This window comes from Phocoena phocoena, chromosome 13 (assembly GCF_963924675.1).
Source record: "Phocoena phocoena chromosome 13, mPhoPho1.1, whole genome shotgun sequence".
Taxonomy (NCBI): domain Eukaryota; kingdom Metazoa; phylum Chordata; class Mammalia; order Artiodactyla; family Phocoenidae; genus Phocoena; species Phocoena phocoena.
The window spans coordinates 59,781,021-59,805,318 of NC_089231.1; the positions used below are offsets into that span (position 1 = coordinate 59,781,021).

Sequence of the window (24,298 nt, forward strand, 5' to 3'; positions counted from 1 at the left end):
AAAAATGGAGGCACTGAGAGGTTAAGTGACGTGCCTGAGGTCACACAGCTCATTAGTGGGGCCACGCTTTGAACCCAGACAGCGAGGCTCTGGGGGATGTGCTGTGACCACTGAGCTGCCTCCTTCTGCCCTGGGTCTGCCCTCCTTCTGCCCTGCCCTATTTCCACACCAGCCTCTTCACCAGCGTTAGACTCATTCCTGTCTCCTCTCAGTGCCCCAGCCGTGCCGGGCCTAGTCTCTGCTCATCATGGCCTTTGGGGCTGTCTGGACGGGAGGACAGTCTGGACACCGCTGCCCTGAGCACAGACAGAGGCATCACGACACTGCAGCCGTGGTGGGGAGCCCTCAAAGCTCCCCAGTCTGCCTCAGCCTCTCCACTTCAGATGATGGATATAAATAGGGATAATTCGTGCCCCACAGAATTAGTGTGAGGGGCAAGTAGTCAGATCATTCTAGGACTGGAATGATGGTGACCCCCGTATGGTCTAGCCTGGATGGCTCTGTGACCCACACAGAGACAACAGTTAAAAAACTTTAGAGGACTGCAGTCCTGCTGATCTAAATTGTTACCCTGATACATGGGGAGACTGCCATTGAGAGAAAATATGGAATCTTCTTCTCAAAGATACGTCAGATATCTCCCTAAGAAATGTCCCCTCTGATGGACCTCAGGAGATGTATATATATATGTATGTATATATAATATATAGATGTGTATGTATGTATTATGTATACACATGTATGTGTATATTATATATGTTATATATAATATATGATATATATACACATATATGTATGTTGTATATAATATATATGTTGTCATAATGTTGTCATTGCTCCAAAGATTTCTGAATGTCTTCTTTCAGAATCTTTAGACTGTGTGACACACATTTTCATTGTCCTCAATGGTGGCAAATCTCCCTCTATTAGCAGGATGACTTAAATTTGGGGAATGGCTAAAAGTCAAGGCCAGTCTGTTGAATAAGGTGGGGAACAAGCAGCCTGGGTAAACGTGTTTCTTCAAAGGGCTGATGCTCTGTGACCTAGCTGGGTAGGACCCTTGTCATCCATGTGCGGTCAGAGAGAAAAGCAGCAAGACATTTCTCGGGGGTTCTGCAAGATGACACTTAGAATTCCACAGGAGGCTTCAGGCCACATGTTTCTTTACAGCAGATGAAAACAAATGTGACAGATATGGATATGACCTTGTGCATATTATAAGTATTATGTGTCCATTAATTAATAGATGCTATTGGAAGACCAGATAGAAAACCAGAAGCCCTGTGGGGGGAACTTTAGGCAGGAGCCTGAAGGTGAGAAAGAGGGATTTGCTGGTGCCATGAAGTGATTCCTCCAAATTCACACTATCCAGACCTCCAGCAGTTCCTGACTTTGTGCCAGTTTTGAAACAGCCTTCAAGGATATTGCCCAAAGGAGGCCCCAGGGCCCAGATGAAGCAGGTTTGGGAGGGAGGAGCTAGGAACCTACAATAAGCCAGGTACTTATGCAGAACTTTTATATAGACTGTGTCACTTACTCTTCAAAATCTCCCTTAAAAAAAAAATCAGTGCTATTATCCCATATTATGCACGAGAACACTGAGGCTCAGAGGATACGCGTCACCGGCTGTAACACCACAAGTTAACAAGATAAAAGCCAGCGCACATCTGTCTTACTTCATCACGCTGGGACCAAAGCAATCCGCATTTTCAGGATATTTAAATGAGTGAATGTTTTCATTGCTGTGAGAGTTCTGTTAAAAAAAAAAAAAAATGTATGCAATAGATCTGTTCTCTTGGAAGCCTCGTTAGCAGCTGCTCTTGGCTGGGGCCCTTTATGGTCACTGTGCTTCCCAGCAGTGTTTTTGCTCTTGCCAACCAGCGGCTCCAGCAAAGCCGCACTCAGCTATTAATAGAACTGTGGTCACTGTCTCTTCGGATGTCTCCTTTCAGAAAAAGAAAGAGTCTGCTGAAAACCCCTTGACAAACCAAAACTTGTACCAGTGCCTTTGTCTTTTTCCTGCCTTCCACCTCCTTGTCGGTTGTGTCTATTAGATGGTGCAGTGGTACCCGCAGTTGAAGGGCTGAGATTTAATCGCTTAACCCTTCGTGATCATGGGCTTCTTAGCAAAATGAGTCCTTGGGCCCAGGCACAGAGCACAGAAGCAGACCTTCACGTTCTACCCGAGCCCCCTTCCTGCCAACCAGAGAGCTGGTGATACAGGAGCATCCACGGAAACCTAGCCATCTGTGATCAGGTGTACAGAAGAAGGATGCTTTCAGAGTGTGCTTCTGTTCTTCCTGCCCCTCTCCCCCTCATACCCTCACTCATGCCAAGAGGCCAGGCAGCTAAAGTCATTTCAAGCCTTCCTATTCGGTATCTGTTCCTGAAGCTGGGCCTGGCGAGACTGAAGGAAGCATAATTGACCCTGAGCTTCCTCCTCCAAAGACCCCTGTGCTTGGGGCCTGTCCACAGCTTCTCCGCCGCCACCATCCAGCTCATCCCCTGGAGTGAGTCACTCTTGGTCCCTGGGCCGGCCCTTCGTTTCCTCCTTTCAGGACACAAGCCAGGGAGAGAATGAAGGGAAAGGAGACCGGCCCTGGCCCCTGCTGGCTCTCCCCTCAGGCCAGCCACTGGTGAGGCCACAGTTGCAAGAACCCAGCGATTCCAAAGCAAAATCCAAGCGTGAAAGTCTATGTCTGGCATTCGTGATGATCTGGAAAAGGAAACTGTCTGGAAACTGTCCCTGTGGCTCCTCACGGCTCTACTGGATGTGATTCTCCTCCGCAAGTCAGGACACCCTTTCCTAGTTTCTGTTGGGCGTTAATCAAACCCCCCTGGTGAGAGAGTGGACTTGCCCACCAGTGCCCCGAATAGGTGTGCAGGAAAGAGGGACAGAGAACACACCGGAATTTCCTTGGCTTCTGCATATGTTTCCCCAGCAGAGAGCTGGCACAGCACTCAACACTCTGCTCTCCCCTCTCCCTGCACCAGGAAACCCAGCTTCACCTCTTCAGGCATTCAGGGGGATCTGTGCCCTCTGACTGCCTGTGGTCACCTCCAGTCCAGATCACCACAAAACTATCATCATAATAAAATTAAGAATTTCCATTGGTTGGGGGGGATACTCACAATGAACCTGCTCTAGGGCAGATGTTATCACTCAGTCCAGTGGGTCCCAAACACATCTGCACTTTGGAGTCGCCTGGGGGCTATAAGAAATTACAGATGCCCGTGTCTTACCCAGAAATTATGATTTTTTAAATTAATTTTGATTGGAGTATAATTGATTTACAATGTTGTGTTAGTTTCAGGTATACAGCAAAGTGAATCAGTTATACATATACATATATCCACTCTTTTTTAGATTCTTTTCCCACATAGGCCATTACAGAGTGTCGAGTAGTGTTTCCTGTGCTATACAGTAGGTCCTTATTAGTTATCTATTTATATATAGTAGTGTCAATCCCAATCTCCCAATTTATCCCCCCCCCCCCGCCTTACCCCCGGTAACCATAAGTTTGTTTTCTATGTTTGTGACTTTATTTCTGTTTTGTAAATAAGTTCATTTGTGCCATTTTTTTAGATTCCACATATAAGTGATATCATATGATATTTGTCTTTCTCTGTCTGACTTCACTCAGTATGACAATCTCTAGGTCCATCCATGTCACTGCAAATGGTGTTATTTTGTTCTTTTTATGGCTGAGTAATATTCCATTGTATATAAGTACCACATCTTCTTTATCCATTCATCTGTTGATGGACACTTAGGTTGCTTTCTTGCCTTGACTATTGTAAATAGTGCTGCAATGAACATTGGGGAGCATGTATCTTTTCAAATTATGGTTTTCTCTGGATCTATGCCCAGGAGTGGGATTGCTAGATCATATGGCAACTCTAGTTTTTTAAGGAACCTCCATACTGTTCTCCATAGTGGCTGTCCCAGTTTACATTCCCACCAACAGTGTAGAAAAGTTCCGTTTTCTCCACACCCTCTCCAGCATTTATTGTTTGTAGATTTTTTGATGGTGGCCATTCTGACCAGTGTGAGGTGATACCTCATTGTGGTTTCGATTTGCATTAAAAATGATGATTTAATTGGCCTGGAGTGTGGCCGAGGCTTTGGAATTTAATACCCCCCCCAAATGATTCTAACATGCAAATTTGGAAACCCCTGCCTTAACCTTAGAGCCCTCTGAGATAGAACAAAAACCACCCCCTGCAGATGAAGAACCTGAGATTAAGCAAACCTGAGTGACTCACCCAGGCTCACCGCAGCCTTAAGGAGAGAGCCAGCCTCTGTAGTCAGGCTGTCATCTACATCCTTGCTTCTCAAAGTGTGGTCCGCAGACCAGCAGCATCACCTGGGAGCTTGTCCTAAATGCAAATTCTGGAACCACACATATCCAGACCTACTGATCAGAAACTCTGGGGTGGGGCCCAGCACTTGTCACAGGCCTCCAGGATCGTCTGACGCCTGCTGAAGTTTGAGAACCACTGCTACAGAGACATCAAGGTGCCCCGAAGGTCACAGTAACGTGCAGCCAGCCTGGGGAGCTAGATGTGGCCACCCGCTGGCGACCCCTGCACCTGGAAGGTGCTTTCTGCCGCCACCGCCAGGGGGCGCCCAGCTGCACCCGGGAGGTTGGGGGATGGCAGAGCCGGCGGGAGGGCCCGGCAGGGTCAAGATCCCTGGGAACCGAGCTGGCCCAAGGGAACTGGAAGAATAGTACCCAAGAGAAGCTCTAAGCCTTTGGTACACTGCAGAGGCTTTTGGTTTCCCTGACTCCCAGGCATTGAAGCCTCCACACCCGTAGTTACTGAAACTTTGGGGATGGGGAGGGTAAAGACTCTAAAAGAGAAGAATAGGTGACTATACACTATGTCCTACAGCAATCACATTCTAATAAGGCACTTTTGTTAGACAAGGTATACCTAGTTAACGTAGGTTAACTTTGTAATTTTTGGAGAAATACACAGATTTTTGACTTATGTGTTCATTCCATTGAGAATTGTTTAATTTTTCTTTTCGGCCGCGTGGTATGCGGGATCATAGTTCCCCAACCAGGGATGGAACCCCGTGCCCCCTGCAGTGGAAGCGCAGAATCCTAACCACTGGACTGCCAGGGAATTCCTGAGAATTGTTTAATTTTAAAAGTGCATGTATATACTCTATTCGTAGTTTTGTATCTATCCACAACCCTCTGCTTGCATGATTGAAGTCACAAAAAGGTAAAAGCAAGTCCCCTAAAATAGAGGAGACTTTGGTACGTGCCATATAAGCATCTTTGTTAATTACCATTGTGAAAGTAATTAGACATTCTATGAGTGAAATTAGGGTTGTTATCAAATTAGACATCACAAATATGCATGATCTGCTCAGACTCACTTTACATCTAGGAAAAGAACTGGAGAAATTATAGATCTCTGTTATTCTGGAATATTTTAGATCTGGCACAGGTATCCATGATATAAATCTTTGAAATATGGATAAGTCAAAATATTTATAAATGATTATCCTTTATAAAGTCACAGATAATGTTCCCATGAGGGGGAAAAAAAAGATTCCCTTAGGAAGCTAAAAATTTAATGAGGGCAGGGACCGTCTTTTGTTTTGTTTTGTTTTGTTTTTTTATTTATTTTTGGCTGCGTTGGGTCTTTGTTTCTGTGTGAGGGATTTCTCTAGTTGCAGCGAGCGGGGGCCACTCTTCATTGCAGTGCGTGGGCCTCTCACTATCGCGGCTTCTCTTGTTGCGGAGCACAGGCTCCAGACACGCAGGCTCAGGAGTTGTGGCTCACGAGCCCAGGTGCTCTGCGGCATGTGGGATCTTCCCGGAACAGGGCTCGAACCCGTGTCCCCTGCATTGGCAGGCGGATTCTTAACCACTGCGCCACCAGGGAAGTCCCCAAGGGACCATCTTTGTCTTGTGCTGCACTGTGTCTCCAATTCCTGATGTTTCTGGCTTACATCTTCCCAAGTAAAGGCGATAAGGCTGATCTAGAACAGCACTGAATTGGCCGCCAGAAAGTTTCATGAGGAAGCAGCTAAGGAAACAACCAGCCTGCACCACACCGGAAACACGGGTGTACCAAGGTGTTTGGCATTCTGGGAAAGGCCACCCCAGTCCGTATTTCTTTTTGTCAATTTTCCCAACCTGGGATTGTCCTTCCTATGATGATCCTATGCTTGTCTCCATGAAATTCAGTTTTACATGTACCTATTGCATATTTTCTGTGTATGGGACACATACCGGATTTGCTGGGTGTGCAGAAATAAGCAATTGAAAGCCCTTTGCATGCTGGCAGGTAATAAGCAGGTATAACGTGGTGTCAGAAGCAGGTATAACGTGGTGTCATACTAGCAGAACTGGCACATCTTATCAGAGCACCAACAGAGAGCATCCATGGAGAAAAGACTTTGAAGGGCTGTAGCATTTGAGATATTCTTTGAAGAACGGATAAAATGTTCAGCTAGATAAAATATCTGAGTGGGAGGAGAGCATCCTGAACAGAAGGAATGGCATGTGTAGGAGTCTGGACCATGAGGTCTGCTTGGGGATCAGGCAAACCGCTTGTCTCTGAACATAAAATATATGTGGTTAGAAAGGAGAGCAGTGAAAAAAAAAAAAAAGGATGAAGATGCTAGTTGTATCCAAATACAAAAAAGATCTTTACCTGCCAGGCCAAAGTTAATTTCTACTTAATTTCACGGGCAGTGGTTGGAAATGGATGTTTACTGAGCAGAGCAAGTCAGTGCCATTGGGATCGCACTTGGAAGGGTTTTTGCAGCTACTGGTGTGGAGGGGATGCAGGAAGTTACCAGAGCCTGAAGATGGTGGCGGAGGGAATAAAACTTTGGAAAACATATTTGAGAGATATTTCAAAAGCTTCTTAGACTTGGCCGTTGGTTGGGTTTTGGAGAAGGATTGCCAGGTTTTGTGCCTGGGTGACTGAGGAAATCTTAGTCATTAACATAGGGAGTTCACCGGGTTTTGTGTATTGAATTTACTTATACTAAAATGAATCTGTAATTCTAACTTGGGAAAAACACATAGCTACTACCTTCTTCAGGAAAGAAAAAAAAAAAAAACTCTAATCTTTACTTTGGGCTCTGATTTCCTGCTCAGTCCTCCTCAAAAATGTTCGATCAGTTCCTGAAACTAGAAGAAATTTAAAGTTCAGAGGAGCTAAAATACTGCAAGCTGACTTTTATAGTTTATTTTTCCAGGCCATTCCTGAGTAGAGATAGACAGGAAATGAATGGTTACTGTAACTGAGATGTTTGTAGTATAAATATAATTTGTTAACTTTAGACAATTTTCCTAGGTTTTATTCCTCCCATAACTCAAATTGTGTTTTATTCTGGGGAGAGAAAAAAATATATAGGTGATCTAAAAAAATAAAGGTTAAGCTGTACTGATTTTGTGTGCAAATTGTATCCTATAAATTGTACTGTGACCCGTCATTTGGAGAACTCCAAAAAAAAAAACCCTAAATCTTCATTTCCTTTGTGTTTTCTAAAGGTCAAATGCTGCAAATACTGGCCAGATGACACAGAGATCTACAAAGACATTAAAGTCACCCTAATAGAAACAGAGCTACTGGCAGAATATGTGATAAGAACATTTGCTGTTGAAAAGGTAAGTTTTCACACTGCTTTGAAAAGCTTTGGTCAGACATTAGTGATACCAGCCTCATTAAGTTATCTGGGATAATTCATACGTGGTCACACCTGAATGCAGGTAGGCTCTATCCAGTGATTTCTCAAGATTGCATCTTGCCCTGTGATTCTGTAATAGCTCAGTTCTGTCTTTGAAGCAAATCATTCCCATTTCATGAAAATCTGTGTTTTGCAACTAAACCAAAAGATACAGCTAGCTGTCTACTTCCTTTCTCTTTTTAACCTGATTGATATTGCTCAGCTCATCTCTCTGTCCTTGTTCAGAGGCAGCTCAATAAATGTCCTTCATGCTGTATGTCCATGTGGGTTTCCCAGTGTTGAGTTCGTATCGGTGTGGAGACACAGGTCCTAACTCCTCCTGGATCCCCTCCACCTCCTTGAGGCTTTTCCAGCCTATGGTTTAATATGGACTGATGGATTTTCCAGGTGGAAGCTTCTACCTGGAAACACACATAAGTAGACCTGGGACGCTCTTGCATGAACCAGCGCTTCCATCCATTCACTCCCATGCTGGTTTCAGCCCTCGGGCCCTGCGGGCGTGGGGTCCTGAATGCTGTGCTCTGTCCCACGGCCTCATCCCACATGCATGGATGGGACTGCTGCTCTGTGCCTTCTCCACAGGGCGTAACAGGGAATCTCCTTACTCCCCCTCTTTCTGCTGACATAGGGAGGGGCCGGAAGCGAAGCAAACTGCAGTCCATCCAGAGAAGTGTCACAGGTAGGCTGTGGGGGGTAGTGGAGGTGATGTGGCTGGCAAACGCTCTGCCTTCCTGTCCTCACCTTGCCTTCGAAGAAGGGGACCCACGGTTTTGTCTCTGAGGTCCCCCGGCTTCTGTCCACGGCTGAGCCTTACACTGGATGTGGTGATGCCGGCATGAATTTACCAGTGGCGGGTGCCCTTGCAGGCCCCGGGTTGTAAGTGGACCAGGGCGGTTGGCTCCCAGCCCTCCCCCCTACTTCTCACTGCATCTCAATGTACTTTCTGGATTAACAAGACCAGTTTTAGGAAATGAGGAAATTGCAGCGTTTGCTTACTGGCTCATTTACCCTGATTTTTTCAACTACCTCTCCAGGTTTTCAAATCCCTATTTGTCATACAATCACAAGGCTGAAGAGACTTTCATTTATTTTAATCTGTTTCTCAAACTATTTAGCTTTTTTTTTTTTTCCCTCAGCCTGTCTTTTTTAATAAGCAGGCAGGAGGCTTAGAGACTTCAAACAACGTGGAGTTCTGGCTGACTCAATTCTTCAAGTTCTGAACCTCACCCTTTGATGTCGGGTTTTTCCCTTCTTAGGCAGGATTGGGGGGAAAAAAAAAACATATGGAGGATTTTTGTATGGCTCTTGGCAAGAGCCCTCATGAATAACTGCATTGAAACAGATAGTGATAAAAGACCCAGAATATTTTCTTCTTTAAAACAAAAAAAAGCATCCAAAAGCCGTCACTTAAACATAGAGTTCTTTGAACAATAGTCAGCTCTCTAATAAGCTGAAAATGCATCTCTGTGGCTAAAGGAAGGATTTGTTTGTCTTTTTAGCCTTTTTTTAACCTCTTAGTGTTCTCGGCTACATCCCCAGCTGCACAGAAATGTTCCTGAAATACCCAGTTATTTAGTCCTCAGGCGAGCAGCAAAGAGGTAGTGGGAGGAAGGAAAGCATGAGGAGCTTGTTAGAGCGTTTGGGGAAATCAAAATGACATGTTGCCGGATTTTCTAACGGGGCAATTGGAATCTCTGAGGAAAACAAATCATTAGTACGTCTGTGGAGCACTTCTTGTAGGTTTTAAACTTCCTCATTAGAAAGGAAACTTAAAAAAAAAAATAAAACAGCCAAGTGAAGTGTATACTTTGAGAGTCCTCCAGTTCGGATTCTATTTTGAGAGTATTCGCATCAGGGGACCTAAAGGTGAAAAATGGGTTTGGGCTCCGTTCTGCAAACAAGCAGGCCAGTTTGTAGCCTGAAACTGGTCAGTTCCTGTTTTGCATGGGACGGTCATCCTTCCTTTCCCCTGTAGCTGGTGACTCCAAAAGCTGAACAGCTTTTAAATAACAAAGTGCCCATCGTGGCAGGAGGAAGACAGCTGAAAAGTTTCTGTGGATCTAGGTGACTCTACCCCTGCCACAGCTGGCAGAAAGGAAGCCGGCGATGGACACCAAGTTCTCTCTGCCTAGGAGGTGCCTGGGGCTCAGAGAGGCAGGGATATGGTCCTGAATCTGCAAGACAGAGCATGTGCCTGGGGATTCATCCATCCACACGTATTTATCAAGCGCCCGCTCTGGGCTAAGCACTAGTGTTTGTCGTGGGGGGTCTTCCTTCCCAGCTATTACAAGGAAAAGGAAATGCATACCTCGCTTTTACTGGGCTGGCCAGAAAGTTCGTTCGGGTTCGTCCCGGAAGATGTTACGGGAAATCCCGAACGAACTTTTTGGCCAACCCAACATATAGCATTAATACTTATTAAGTATAATACGATGCTCATTTATTTAGCATTAAATCTTGTTAATGAAAAATGAACAAAAGATATACTTGATATCCAGTTGGGAAATATTTTGGACTGTGATCACTGAGCACATCTATGATTTTCCCCCCCTGTATTACAAAACAGTGAAGAAAGAAACTGCCACGTCCATGAACAAGAGTGAGAGGCGACTCAGAAGCCAGTTCCGTTGCTCATCTTGTCAGTAGTGAACACATTAGAGGGTGGAGGTTTATTTTGGGAAAAGGTTTGCTGCATCCCAGACACTGACATTTACGCTGCTGAGAAAACGAGTCTTAGATCAGTTGGGCGCCCAGCCCGTGTTGGATGGAGTTCGGGTTCTGGGGATGCTGGCTCTGAAATCTAGCAAAGCTAGAAAGGGAAGTGCTCAAAAAATTAAAATTAAAAACAACAGTGTACGGGAGACATAAATGCCCTTTTGTCCTCTTTGGAATGAATGAATCTTTATTATAGGCTTTCCCACTTCCTGGGACCACCCCTGCCCTGCCCTGTCGTCCTGTGTAAAGCCAGGGGAGCTCTCAGGGGTTTAGAGGCTCACCATGTGTCTTCTGATGGAGGCTTTAGCCAAATGTTACCATGGTTTCAGTGTTAGAAAGTGTGGGCTCCTAACCACCAGTAATCTTGCTCTGGGGTCACAGAGCATATTTAGCAGATGACAATGTTCATTTTCCTTTGTGACTCCCTGACAGCTTAATTCCTTAATGCTTCAACCCCACTAAAGAATAGCATGATTTTCAAAGAGAAATAAAGCTTCAGCACTTGTGGGTTATTAAACCAAGATAAATGAATGCCCTGATGGCAAACAAGTCTTAATTTTAAAACCTATCATTGTTTGCCTCTTCTAGTCTTTCGAAGCACATAAAAATTCCGAATTTCTTCCTGGCTACCTCTGCGTGAACAGCGGCTACTGGTGAAAGTGACAAGGTTCCTGGGTGTTTAATGTTAAGATGATAAAACCAAACCCAAGGCCAATGGAGAAATGGTGTCCAGGAAACGGTGCTGGCAAGAGAGAAGGGGGAAAGTCAAGTCTGATCTCAGGTTACCTCCAGCCTTGATTCTGGAAGTAATTGTTGTTTTCGAAGTAGACTCCTGGGCTTCCCTGGTGGCGCACTGGTTGAGAGTCCGCCTGCCGATGCAGGGGACACGGGTTCATGCCCCGGTCCGGGAAGATCCCACATGCTGCGGAGCGGCTGGGCCCGTGAGCCATGGCCGCTGAGCCTGTGCATCCGGAGCCTGTGCTCTGCAACAGGAGAGGCCACAACAGTAAGAGGCCCGCGTACCGCAAAAAAAAAAAAAAAAAGTAGACTCCTGTTTTGAAACACAGTCTTAATACATAGGCTCATAGTTAGAAAAAGAAAAAAAAAAAGATGGATATAAATCAACTTAGTTATTCTCAAAACAAGAGGAAATGTTAAAAAAAACTAAAAACACTTGAAGTCTGTTTCCTTGTGCCTTCCCTTCGGTTCTATGGCGGACCACCCTCTCTCTTCAGGTTACTGGTCTAACATAGAATTCCAGCAAAAATACCTCTGGATTTCCATGGTTTATAATCTCGACATGCCCGTTTCCCACAGGCTGACCGCTGAAGGCAGGAGACACCATCTCCATGTCTCTGCAGCCCCAGCCCCTGGAGTCAGGCCTGAAGCATTGCGTTTGCATCTGACTGTTGGTGATCAGATGAATGGATTAAATGTTTACCCCAATTAAAGAGAGAAACCTAACAAACTCAAGTTGCCAGTGAAAAGTGGTTCTCTGTGCTGTCAGGTTGGAAAGTGGTCCTTCTTCCAGTGGCCTTTCTGCACATCCTCAGCGTGTGCACAGCCCAAGTGCCTGGTGCAAACAGCACCGGAACACGGAAGAGCTCACCAGGGGTCTGCATCTCAGCAGCTGGTCTTGAGCGCACAGATACCCCTTAGTTCCTTCCCGTCCCCGTTCTGTGCGTCCTCTGTGGACTCGCTCCTCACACCGTAGGATCTAAGTGACACACAGACTGTTAACAGAGCCTGCGTTAACAGGTGTAGAAAGAAGCCTCAAGGAATCCCAGCAACACACCCATTTGCTGCCATTGCACCTGTTAATTAGCGTTTTCCCCAAACATCCCCTCCCCTTTCACCCCCACGAAGATCTTCCTCCCTGTGAGGAGGCTTTCAAAGCCCGTATTGCACCTAAGAATGACCCTCTTCCCAGCAGCTCACTTTCCCAGCCCCGGGGCTCCCTGACTGCTTAGGGGTCCTTGGCGCCCTCCTGGCCCCTCACCGTTTGTTCTCCTTTGTTCTCTTCCTGCACTGTGCTGACCGACCCCTGGCAGCGAGGTGTTCATGAAATACGCGAGATCAGACAGTTTCACTTCACGGGCTGGCCGGACCACGGCGTCCCCTACCACGCCACCGGGCTGCTAGGATTCGTCCGGCAGGTGAAATCCAAGAGCCCGCCCAACGCAGGCCCGTTGGTGGTGCATTGCAGGTGAGGGGGGCCCGAGGCTCCAAAAGGAAGCACGGGGAGCAGTGGGTGCGGGTCTCCTTGGGGTGATGGAAACGTTTGGAAACTCGATGGATGCGAAGGCGCCAGGTGCGACTGAGTTGTGCACTTTACGATGGTCATTGCGTGTTATGTGAGTTTCACCACAATAAAAATCTAAGCAGAAGCAGGAGCACAGAAGTCCTTTCTCCTCCACTGACTGAGCCCTCTCTCTGTGCAGCGCCGGTGCAGGGAGGACCGGCTGTTTCATTGTCATCGACATCATGCTGGACATGGCCGAGAGAGAAGGGGTGGTGGACATCTACAACTGCGTCCGGGAGCTGCGGTCTCGGAGGGTGAACATGGTGCAGACCGAGGTACAGCAGCTCCCGACCGCCCGCCTGCCCTCCCTCGGGCTCTGACCCCAGTGCCCGCCCTGCACCTCACCTCCCAGGGCAAGGGGAGAGAAGAGCCAGCAGTTCTGTCTTCAGAACCCCCAGGAGAAAAAGTGAAGCACCTGGCCATCCTTCTTTCCCTCCCTCCCTCCTTCTTTCCTTTTCTTTTTCTTTCATAAACACACAGCAAAGGCCACGAGTCTCCCAGGTAACAGAATCTGAGCCTAACTTTCCCCTTACTTCTGTGTCCAGGGTCCAGTCGAGGCTCTACGTTTAAGCATTCGGGGATTCAATACCATTTCTTTTTACTGTGTCTTTTAAACTAGCTGGTAACCAGAGCGAGACCACTCCTGAGAATAGCCAGGCATTTGCCAAGTAACCTTTAAGGGTAATCTCTGTGCATTTCGTTCTCTTCCTACTGTCCTTAAAAATTCCGTCCAGTGGCCTGGTATCATGGGAATTCGCCCATTTTCTAGAAGTGCTCTATACGGACTAGTACTTCTATAAGTTAGAACTCAAGGTGTATCAGGACTTTAAGTATTTGAGAAAAAGTATTCCATCCTGCTCCTAGGAAATTTACATTTTTACTACTATTTGATCCTTTTAAGTAGGCATTACACCCACCACCTGGAAAATGATTCATGAAGTAGAATAAGACTCCCTTACATTTAGGTTGTGCATTAAAGTTTACAAAAGCCACTGGGAAACCTAATTTCATTTTTTAACTAACAGAGAAGAATAACAGAAACTGTAAATGCTGCTTCCATGGTCTTTTTTCTTTAGAACAGAGTTTTTGTTTTAAAGATAATAATGATCATAATGTATTTTCAATGTACTTAACAGTTGATCAAATGTCACCACATCCCCTTTTTCTCACTCAATCCATTTCTGAGATGTTGTTTAATAGGACTGGGCTGTTTTCAAGAATTAAGAATTCAAGTTATTTATAGAAATTAAAGTAAAAAGTAATGGGCCTCTTTTGCATTTCATGTAATTGGAGAGCAATAATAAATATGCTAACACTTTACTAATTAACTGTAGGGAAAGCCAGGGCCAATTCAGAATTAGAGGGTTGGTTTTTAAACCGCAGGCTTATACGTACACACGAGAGCTCTTCCCTGGACACATAAGGACTTTCGTAATCATCGCATTAATTAATGTTTCAAAGTAAGTAGCTCTGAGTGCTCAGAACTGTTGATTTTTCATAGTGATGTCAAGTTTCCCTGGACCTTTCTTTGCACTATTAATTTGGTTAGCACATTCCTCTTTTCATTATATGTAGGTAAGATTCTGCTATTTCCTCATCTGAAATACTGAGTTCCAAACTCGTGGGATCAGAATTGCAGAGACAGTGTAGCTCCAGTCACTCCCACATGACAGTGCTTGCTCTGGGATTTATCAGCGTCTGAGTGGTTTTCATCGATCTGTTTACGGCTTCTGCATTGAGCCCCTGTTTATCTCTTCCTCCCACTATACTGTACGCCGCACATGGCCAGTCACCAATGTGCCCGCCGTCCCGTTAGGGAACAGGATTACTGGTCCTGGAATAAGCCCCTCCTAGCGGTCAGGTCCTCTCCCCTGCTTTCTCTCTGGTGGGAGGGCGTTGTCTGTGATGGGTGGACCATTGTTCTGTTTTCCTGTCTGTGTGGGGCTGCGTTCCCTCCTTCTCTAGTTCTTTCTGGTTACCTTGGTTTCTCTACTACTAACGAGTCCCGTCTGCTTCGCCAGGAGCAGTACGTGTTCATCCACGATGCCATCCTGGAAGCCTGTCTTTGTGGGGACACCTCGGTCCCTGCTTCCCAAGTCAGGTCTCTCTATTATGACATGAACAAGCTGGATCCACAGACAAATTCAAGCCAGATTAAAGAGGAATTCCGGGTAAGTCATGCTAAAGGGACAGGTGGCCGGCTGTGGCCTTGCTCCTTAAGAAGGATCTCAGAGTCGGCTCCTGAACCCATGAGCCAACACAGGGTTTCTTAGCCTCGGCACTGTTGACGCTGGGGACTCGATCATCCATTGCCATGGGGGATGTTTAGCAGCATCCCTGGCCCCTACCCACTGGATGCCAAGAGGCCTCCACCACACCGTTCTGACAACCAGATCGTGTGCAGACATTGCCAGTGTCCCCGCATTGAGAACCACTGGTCTAGCAGAGCCAGGCCCCCCCTTAGCAGGCAGACACCACACTGTCCCACAGTGTAACACAGGTGCAGCCGGACCAAGCAATGTACATTCAGGGTGCTTGCCGGGCAAGAGTTCTTCGTGCAGTTCCTCATATTCACGTTGGGTCTAAATGCACCTGACTCGGCCGATCTCCACCAGCCTCTTACCCCCAAGCGCCCAGATGTCCAGCCCTAGTCGGACTCGACGGCACGTAATCCTGCACACCCATGGTGGTCCTTATGTCTGATGGGCACTGTCTGTGGACCAAGTCCAAGGAGCGTAAAGAGAAATAAAAATCCAACTGTGTCAGTGGGGTTCGGGGAGGAGGGGGACATCAGCTGCAGGAAACGTGGGTCTCCCGAGGTCTGAGACAGGTTCTCTTCCCAAGTGTGTGTCCTCTGTCCTCTAGACCCTGAACATGGTGACACCAACCCTGCGCGTGGAGGACTGCAGCATCGCGCTTCTGCCCCGGAACCACGAGAAGAACCGCTGCATGGACATCCTGCCCCCTGACCGCTGCCTGCCTTTCCTCATCACCCTCGATGGCGAGAGCAGCAACTACATCAACGCCGCCCTCATGGACGTGAGCCCCCTCACCCCCTAGGCAGGGTGTGGGGGGATGGTCCTCCAGGGACAGTGCCTGTGTTACCTCCTGACTCCTCTGCCCTTGTTTTTTTTTAAGATGTAAACCGTATTTGCAACAAAGTGCATTTCAGATTCCGTATCTGTTTCTGTGTGAGGACCAATGTTCTTAGTCTCTCTGAGAGCCCCAGTCCAGGCGATTGATAAATGAAAGATGTCTCGGTTACTCTCTGAGCTTCAATTTTTAACCTCCTGGCCGGAGAGCAAGAGACAGCTATTAAGTCACGAAAGCAGCGAAGTGGGATAATATGGTTTTTGCAGCATTATTTTAGTTGCCATTCCTCCTCATTTGGGCGGTAATTAACATGGGGGGAAAATTGCCTGTCAGCACAGATAGTACACAACTCATTACTTCCTGTCTGTCTGTTTACTTCTAACTGAATGAACATTTGCTGTTCAGTTGATGGGCAAAGTGAACGGGTATTTTCAGTGCTAATATGGAAATTTTAATTCTATTGGTGTGATATCAGTAAAAGCGCATTTAAACTTGTTTGAAGCTCTGCAGAGCTGTAAAAAGCATGTGTGTCCTTTGATGGCAGGAATAAGTAACACCATCACACATTTAAATGACAAGCAAACAGATTTTAGGAAAAACAGAACTATTTTAATTATGCATATTTTAAAGTAAAGTTAAATTTTCTCCATTAAAATAGTTATGTATAGGGCCAACGTTGCCTTTCTACCAGAAATACCAAAAAAATTATGAAATACTGATTAAGTTTTCTTAGTATCAAAGTGAGATTATTTTATCATTATTATTCTGCAGATGAGTCTATATTTGGTCTGTTTTGGCATTGACAATGGTGACAGAATTCAACAATTGTTAAATACATTCAGTGTTTTATGTCACAAACTCCCATGTGTACAAAATAACTTAGCTTCCTCCTGTTACATTTTCCTGGGTATATTTGGATCTTTCTTGTTTGTGTTTGCAGAGCTATAAACAGCCCTCGGCTTTTATAGTCACCCAGCATCCTTTGCCAAACACAGTGAAAGACTTCTGGAGGCTGGTCCTGGATTATCACTGCACGTCTGTAGTTATGCTGAATGATGTGGATCCGGCCCAGGTGAGACTCAAGATTTATGGCCATCAGGGCCCGTGCACGGGGTCAAATCTGTGTTTGCTTTGTTTGCACATGGAGAAGTTCAGTCCCCCGTTGGCAGGTCACAAACGCCAGGCAAGGACGGAGAACCGGAGATGCTAAAAACCGGTGTTAAAAACCAGATGGGATTAGGGGTGGGTGCAGAAAATAGTCTGAAACCAAAAGAGATGGTGGGAGTGACAGGGCGAGACAGGGTCAGAAACTGGGCTGTTACCGAGGGATAGAAATAGTGACCAGATGGGCTTCCCTGGTGGCGCAGTGGTTAAGAATCCACCTGCCAATGCAGGGGACATGAGTTTGAACCCTGGTCCCACATGCCGCGGAGCAACTAAGCCCGTGTGCCAGAACTACCGAACCTGCGCTCTAGAGCCCACGAGCCACAACTACTGAGCCCATGAGCCACAACTACTGAAGCCTGCGTGCCTAGATCCTGTGCTCCACAACAAGAGAAGCCACCGCAATGAGAAGCCTGTGCACATCAACGAAGAGTAGCCCCTGCTCACCGCAACTAGAGAAAGCCAGCGCGCAGCAATGAAGACCCAACGCAGCCAAAAATGAATAAAATAAATTAATTTTTTTTAAAAAAAGGAAAAGAAATAGTGACCAGAGGGAGATACAAGGTAATGGGCAGAGTCAGAGCTGAACCAGAGTGTGAAGGTTGCAGAGCAAGCAGACCAGGACTGTGAAGAAAGGCCGTCAGCCTCTGACACAGTCCCAGATCCCGTCTTGGAGCATCTGTGCGCCTCCTGACATGGCCCACTTGGAGCCCTCAGGTGGCGGTCATCATGGAGGGGGTGGCAGTGCAGGCCGACAAGCCATTCTAAGGGACAGCAATTACTTTGTCAGCTCTTTGGTAACGATATTAAAAAGAAATAAAACTGGGACGTGAAGATAAGAAAAAGTCAGAATGATCAATGGGGCTTTTTCACAGCTCTTCTTCTTAAACATGAAAAGGCAGAGATCTGGGTGGTGGTGACTCAGTGTTAGTAATGGAGTGAGAAGCATTTTTTTAAGGGACTTGTCAGGACAGCGTGAGCACAGGGACCCTGGGAGCTGGATGTATTGCCTTAGGGCCCGGCTATTCCAATCGAGGGCTGACCTGCTGTGATGGAGGCCCTTGTTAAGTAGTTTGAACTTGGCGTGTTGTAAGAATAAACTTGCTCTGGAACCGAATTAATTTTCTATCTCATAGACACAAATCCCTTAAAAAAAAAAAAAGTCTGAAGTATTGCAGCATCCAAACTGGACGAGAGTTTTCCTTCCTAAAATCCATTTGATCGTCATCCATCTGCCATATATTCCATGGACCTTCACCTCAATTCTGTAATGTTTTTGTTTTGTTTTGTTTTGTTTTTGTTTTTGCGGTACGCGGGCCTCTCACCGTTGTGGCCTCTCCCGTTGCGGAGCACAGGCTCCGGACGTGCAGGCTCAGCGGCCATGGCTCACGGGCCCAGCCGTTCCGCAGCATGTGGGATCTTCCCGGACCGGGGCACGAACCCGTGTCCCCTGCATCGGCAGGCGGACTCTCAACCACTGCACCACCAGGGAAGCCCCTGTAATGTTTTTAATTACGTTTGAGGCACTACGTTATCTTGTTATGGCTCTAGCCTGAAGACTAGTTAATGAAATAATAATGATAGTCCTTGCCCTCATCTAGTCCTTTTTACTTAAGAACCTTAAATATTTTAGGAGACTTCCCCAGTGATTCTTCTCCAAAGGATAGATGGCAACCGTTGATAAAGACAAGCAGACACCACAGCTGGGGGGACTTCAAAGGCACAACTAGAAGTAGGACCAAGGATCCTGATTTTCTAACTCACAATGCCATGGGTTAAATTTCACTCATTCAAGAGTCCTTAGTCATAGACAGAGTATAAGCGACGGTTCCCTCTTCAGAATCGCTGTTTTTCCCCTAATGTGAATCCTGAAATGTAGTGATACACTATTTTTTTTATCATTAGTGATCCAGATATCAGTGATTTTCACATGTTCTTTTTGAATGACAGTGTTTGAATTCTAAAGCTGCATTCTAACCCCAAACTGTCTGGACTCACACCTGGCAGGAGAGACAGAGAAGCCCCAGTTCCATTCAGCAGACAGAGTCAGAGAAAACATGCTCCTGGGATTCAGCCTTTTAGAGAACACTGAACGGAGCATTTGAACCGAAAGTCTTTGCAATTGCACGAGAATAGCCCTCAACTACTTTAAGTATTTATAGGTCTGGTTCATGGACATGTCATGCACTATTTAAGCCATTTTCCACACGGTTTCCTTGGGCAGAATGCAGAATGCCGTGTGCCAGGAGCCAGGCACCAGCCCGGGCCGTTCCTGTTTCTCTGGTGTAAGTGACAAGCTTTAGATCAGGGCCTGAAGTGAGAGAGTCAACAGAGAGCAAAGCTGGCTCAGTCAGGAGAAAATGGGCAGAACGGTTCAAATGTGCGTGTTCGAGCTTTTATGACCAGCTCAGCTTCCCATCATACACCTGTTAATTTTAACAGTGGGTACCTTCGGGTATCAAAAAGAAGATAAAACTTCAGCAGGCTATCTTTTGACAACGTCACCAGGAAGCACTGGTGAAGAAGGAAAAATTTCGTGGAAGTATTATTTTTATTTATTTATTTATTTATTTTGCGGTACGCGGGCCTCTCACTGTTGTGGCTTCTCCCGTTGCGGAGCACAGGCTCCGGATGCGCAGGCTCAGCGGCCATGGCTCACGGGCCCAGCCGCTCCGCGGCACGTGGGATCTTCCCAGACCGGGGCACGAACCCGTGTCCCCTGCATCGGCAGCTGGACTCTCAACCACTGCGCCACCAGGGAAGCCCGAAAGCATTATTTTTAAATAATAAATGTAATTTCTAAAATACTATAGACTTAGCTAATGTAAAAAGGACACTTAGTTACTCTACTTTCATTCTTGATCATGAAATCCAAACCTTTAACTTCTGTAATAGAGGGAGGGAGATGGCTTCCGTTGACCCACTGAAAACTATCTTACAATCTTGGATGTAAATCGACTGTTGTAACTTTTGATGATGAGATTTCAGATCCTTTGGAAAATAAAAGTCATCAGTAAAAGGAATTTCAAGCAGTAGGTTGTCCCTTCGTGGTACATCTTTCTGCTTAAAATGAGATGTCCTTCATCTGCTCTTGGCCCAAAAAGAAACAGATCGTAGAATAATGAAGTAGTTCCCTCTTGCCCCTCCCCCCAGCCACTTGCCCCTCAGGTAAATCAGAAAGAAAAACGTTAAATGCTGCTCCCAAAACATCACTGCATACCAAGTCCCCAAAGAAGTTTCATTGCAGACTTTAAATGCCTTAATTAAGGTCTTCAGGCTTTCGAAAAGGTTTGGGAGAACAGACCAGGGGGGTTTCTCACCTATCTCCAAGTTCAGTGTTTCTGTGGGCAGCAGTAAATGAAAGCCCCTCCCTCATCAGCCACCCTGCCCAGCACCCCGCCCTCCACCCTCATGTCACGTGCATCACATTCTTGCAAAAGTCCTAGTTTCCCAGTATCACCAATACCTGGAGTTTGAGACTCTAGGAAATTGTGTCTTTAATTAAAGCCACCTCCAGGTAAAAACAGCAGAGCAGTTACTCTTATTACACCAGGTTTCCTAGATGTGAGCTGGGAGGGTTTGGACCAGAGCATGAAAATGCAACCCTACACTGTTATCAGTATCTTGTCACAAAACAGCCCTGTTTTTAAAAGTGACTACAAACTGCAAGGCAAGCCCAGACGGGAGGTTGGAGATTTGGGTGTCAACAGGTATGTCTTCATCTCAAGTGTCTTAGGTCTTATAGTGGCAGCTCGTGGCATCTCCCCAGGGCCTGAGAAGAGTTCCTTTCAGCAGCAAAAGGGATCTTACAGCATGTGTTCAATAGCACCCACATGACCTCCTTGGGAAGCAGAATTCCTCGTGGCTTAAAGATGCTTTCAGAGAAAATGGAGAAAAAAGTACTAGACGGACAGGTGGATTTAAGGGCTCAGTCAACAAGAAAGTCCTCAAGTCGACTTGCTGGAAGGAAAAGAGAGAAAAGAAAGGAAAGGAAGTGAATCGAGGGCGTTTGGTCCTGATGCCGGTAGTGACCGCATCCAAACTGTGAGCAGTAAATGTATTTTTATCGTTAACGTCGCGTCTCTGTGTTCTGAACTCAGTTGTGTCCGCAGTACTGGCCAGAGAATGGAGTCCACAGACACGGCCCCATCCAGGTGGAATTTGTTTCTGCTGACCTGGAAGAAGACATCATCAGCAGGATATTCCGAATTTACAACGCAGCCCGAGTAAGATCCACAGCCACCGTGGCTGGTGTTGTGGTTTCATGATTTTCTCATTCATTGAATAGGTAGAGTGTCTGTGTCAGTCACTGTTCTGGGAGCTTGGAGTCTCTTCAAGGAGTTTGTGAACTCACTGACCTTATGGAGCTTATGTTCTAAAGGGAGAAGACAGACAGGAGAGGATAAAGACAACGCATATCCTACTAGATTTGTTAGCAAGCAGTGGGTGCTGTAGGAAAAAAAGTGGGGAGGCAGAAGGTGCCGGGGCCTGGACCAGAGGGGAGAGCAGATGTGCCAGGTGAGCAAGGGCCCGACTGGAGTGAAGGGCCAGCCATGTGCTCTCGTGCAGGCAGCTTTGCAGGCAGAAGTGACAGTCAGTGCAAAGGCCCTGAGGTGGGGCCTTGTCTGGTGAGTTCCCGGAACAGTAAGGAGGCTGATGTGGCTGCAGCCCAGGAAGTGAGGGTGGGAGTAGCTGCTAGGGCCGAAGTCCGAGGGGTCGAGGGGACAGAGATCACGTAGGACCTTGCAGGCTGCTGCCAGGACTGGGGCTTTTGCTGTGAAGGAAAGAAGGAGCCGTTACAGGGTTTTGAGTCGAAGAGTCATGAGCTATAACCTGCCGTTTAAAAGGCGCACTCTGGCTTCTGTGTTGAGAACAGACAGTAAGAGAGACGCATCAGGAGGCTGTTATAATAATCCAGGCGAGAAGGGACAAAGCAGGACGGAGTGGCAGCAGGGGGAGGGGTGGGAGGTGCAGACACTGATGTATTTTGACGGCAGAGCCGATCGGATTGGCCGATAGTTTGGATCCCAGGGAGTCGAGGTGGTTCTCAGGATTTGGGTCCTGAGAGCTAGATGGAGCAGACATTAACCAGGTTAGGAAAGGCTGTGCGGGTAACGGAATTGTTAGGGGTGGGGGAATGCATGGACAGAGGGTCCGTTCAGGGAGGGATCATACTGGATTCAAGATGACTATTAGATGCCTACGTGGGAATATCAAGTAGGCCCTCGAGTCTGTGAGGGTGGAATTCAGGAGAGAGGTCTGAACTGGAGACACAAATTGAGGACTTAGTGGAAGATTTAAAGCCATGAGACTGAATGAAACCATCGAGAGAGAGAAGAGAAAGGGACCGGGGAACTGAGCATGGGGCCTCCATCAGCAAGAGGTCTGGGAGGAAGGGGGCCAGGGCGGAGAGGAGAGAGCAGTGACGGGGGAAGAACAGCCAGGAGGGGAAGGGGAGAGTGAGATCCCCTCTGTCAGGTGCCACCGACAGCCACAGAGGATTTAGCCCGAGAGGTTTAGCCATGGCCAGGTTACTTCCTGAATCCTGCACTTCCATCTAATTATCTTAGCAAGAGTCACACCAAGAAGCAGAACCGTGTTGTACTCGCAGGAAACAGGGTGTAATCTGTGTCTCCCTGAGATCACAGACATTGCCAGGTCATAACTTATCCTTTACCTTTAATTTACCTGTAATTAAAGTCAAGCCTTTTTACCACTTGCTGCCCACTGTGGTCAGTGCTCAGGTTGGCACTATTTTTCACAAAACTGTGTGAGCAGAGGCCCAACCGGAGTGAGGGGGCCCTTTTGCAAAGCAATAGCATTCTGCTTGCTTTTATTTGTCTGGCCTGTCATTGGAAACACATGGATTTTTTTTTAACACCTTTATTGGAGTAGAATTGCTTTTCAGTGTTGTCTTAGTTTCTGATGTATAACAAAGTTAATCAGCTATATGTATATCCCCATATCCCCTCCCTCTTGCGTCTCCCTCCCACCCTCCCTATCCCACCCCTCTAGGTGGTTGCAAATCACCGAGCTGATCTCCCTGTGCTATGCAGCAGCTTCCCACTAGCTAGCTATTTTACGTTTGGTAGTGTATATATGTCCATGCTACTCTCTCATTCGTCCCAGCTTACCCTTCCCCCTCCCCATGTCCTCAAGTCCATTCTCTACGTCTGCATCTTTATTCCTGTCCTGCCCTTAGGTTCATCAGAACCTTTTGTTTTTTTGGTTTAGATTCCATATATATGTGTTAGCATACAGTATTTGTTTTTCTCTTTCTGACTTACTTCACTCTGTATGACAGACTCTAGGTCCATCCACCTCACTACAAATAACTCAATTTTGTTTCTTTTTATGGCTGAGTAATATTCCATTGTATATATGTGCCACATCTTCTTTATCCATTCATCTGTCAATGGACACTTAGGTTGATTCCATGTCCTGCCTGTTGTAAATAGTGCTGCAATGAACATTGTGGTACATGACTCTTTTTAAATTATGGTTTTCTCAGGGTATATGCCCAGTAGTGGGATTGCTAGGTCATATGGTAGTTCTATTTTTAGTTTTTTAAGGAACTCCATACTGTTCTCCATAGTGACTCGATTATCAATTTACATTCCCACCAGCAGTGCAAGAGGGTTCCCTTTTTTCCACACCCTCTCCAGCATTTATTGTTTGTAGATTTTTTGATGATGCCCATTCTGACTGGTGTGAGGTGATACCTCATTGTGGTTTTCATTTGCATTTCTCTAATGATTAGTGATATTGAGCATCTTTTCATGTGTTTGTTGGCAATCTGTATATCTTCCTTGGAGAAATGTCTGTTTAGGTCTTCTGCCCATTTTTGGATTGCATTGTTTGTTTTTGATATTGAGCTGCTTGTATATTTTGGAGATTAATCCTTGGTCAGTTTCTTCATTTGCAAATATTTTCTCCCATTCTGAGGGTTGTCTTTTGGTCTTGTTTATGGTTTCCTTTGCTGTGCAAAAGCTTTGAAGTTTCATTAGGTCCCATTTGTTTATTTTTGTTTTTATTTCCATTTCTCTAGGAGGTGGGTCAGAAAGGATCTTCCTGTGATTTATGTCATAGAGTGTTCTGCCTATGTTTTCCTCTAAGAGTTTTATAGTCTCTTGCCTTACATTTAGGTCTTTAATCCATTTTGAGTTTATTTTTCTGTATAGTGTTAGGAAGTGTTCTAATTTCATTCTTTTACATGTATCTGTCCAGTTTTCCCAGCACCACTTATTGTAGAGGCTGTCTTTTCTCTATTGTATACTCTTGCTTCCTTTATCAAAGATAAG

The 24,298-nt window shown here is 46.2% G+C and overlaps 1 protein-coding gene across 1 annotated transcript in view; it reads left to right on the forward strand.

The window, feature by feature from the left end:
- PTPRM (protein tyrosine phosphatase receptor type M) overlaps positions 1–24,298 on the forward strand; it is a 570,916-nt gene that overhangs the window by 529,828 nt on the left and 16,790 nt on the right. Inside the window, exons 24-31 of the mRNA XM_065889474.1 lie at positions 7,527–7,643; positions 8,352–8,402; positions 12,490–12,644; positions 12,880–13,015; positions 14,762–14,911; positions 15,606–15,779; positions 16,774–16,905; positions 21,098–21,223. Coding sequence (XP_065745546.1) covers positions 7,527–7,643; positions 8,352–8,402; positions 12,490–12,644; positions 12,880–13,015; positions 14,762–14,911; positions 15,606–15,779; positions 16,774–16,905; positions 21,098–21,223 — 1,041 coding nt within the window. The remainder of the gene's footprint in view (positions 1–7,526; positions 7,644–8,351; positions 8,403–12,489; positions 12,645–12,879; positions 13,016–14,761; positions 14,912–15,605; positions 15,780–16,773; positions 16,906–21,097; positions 21,224–24,298) is intronic.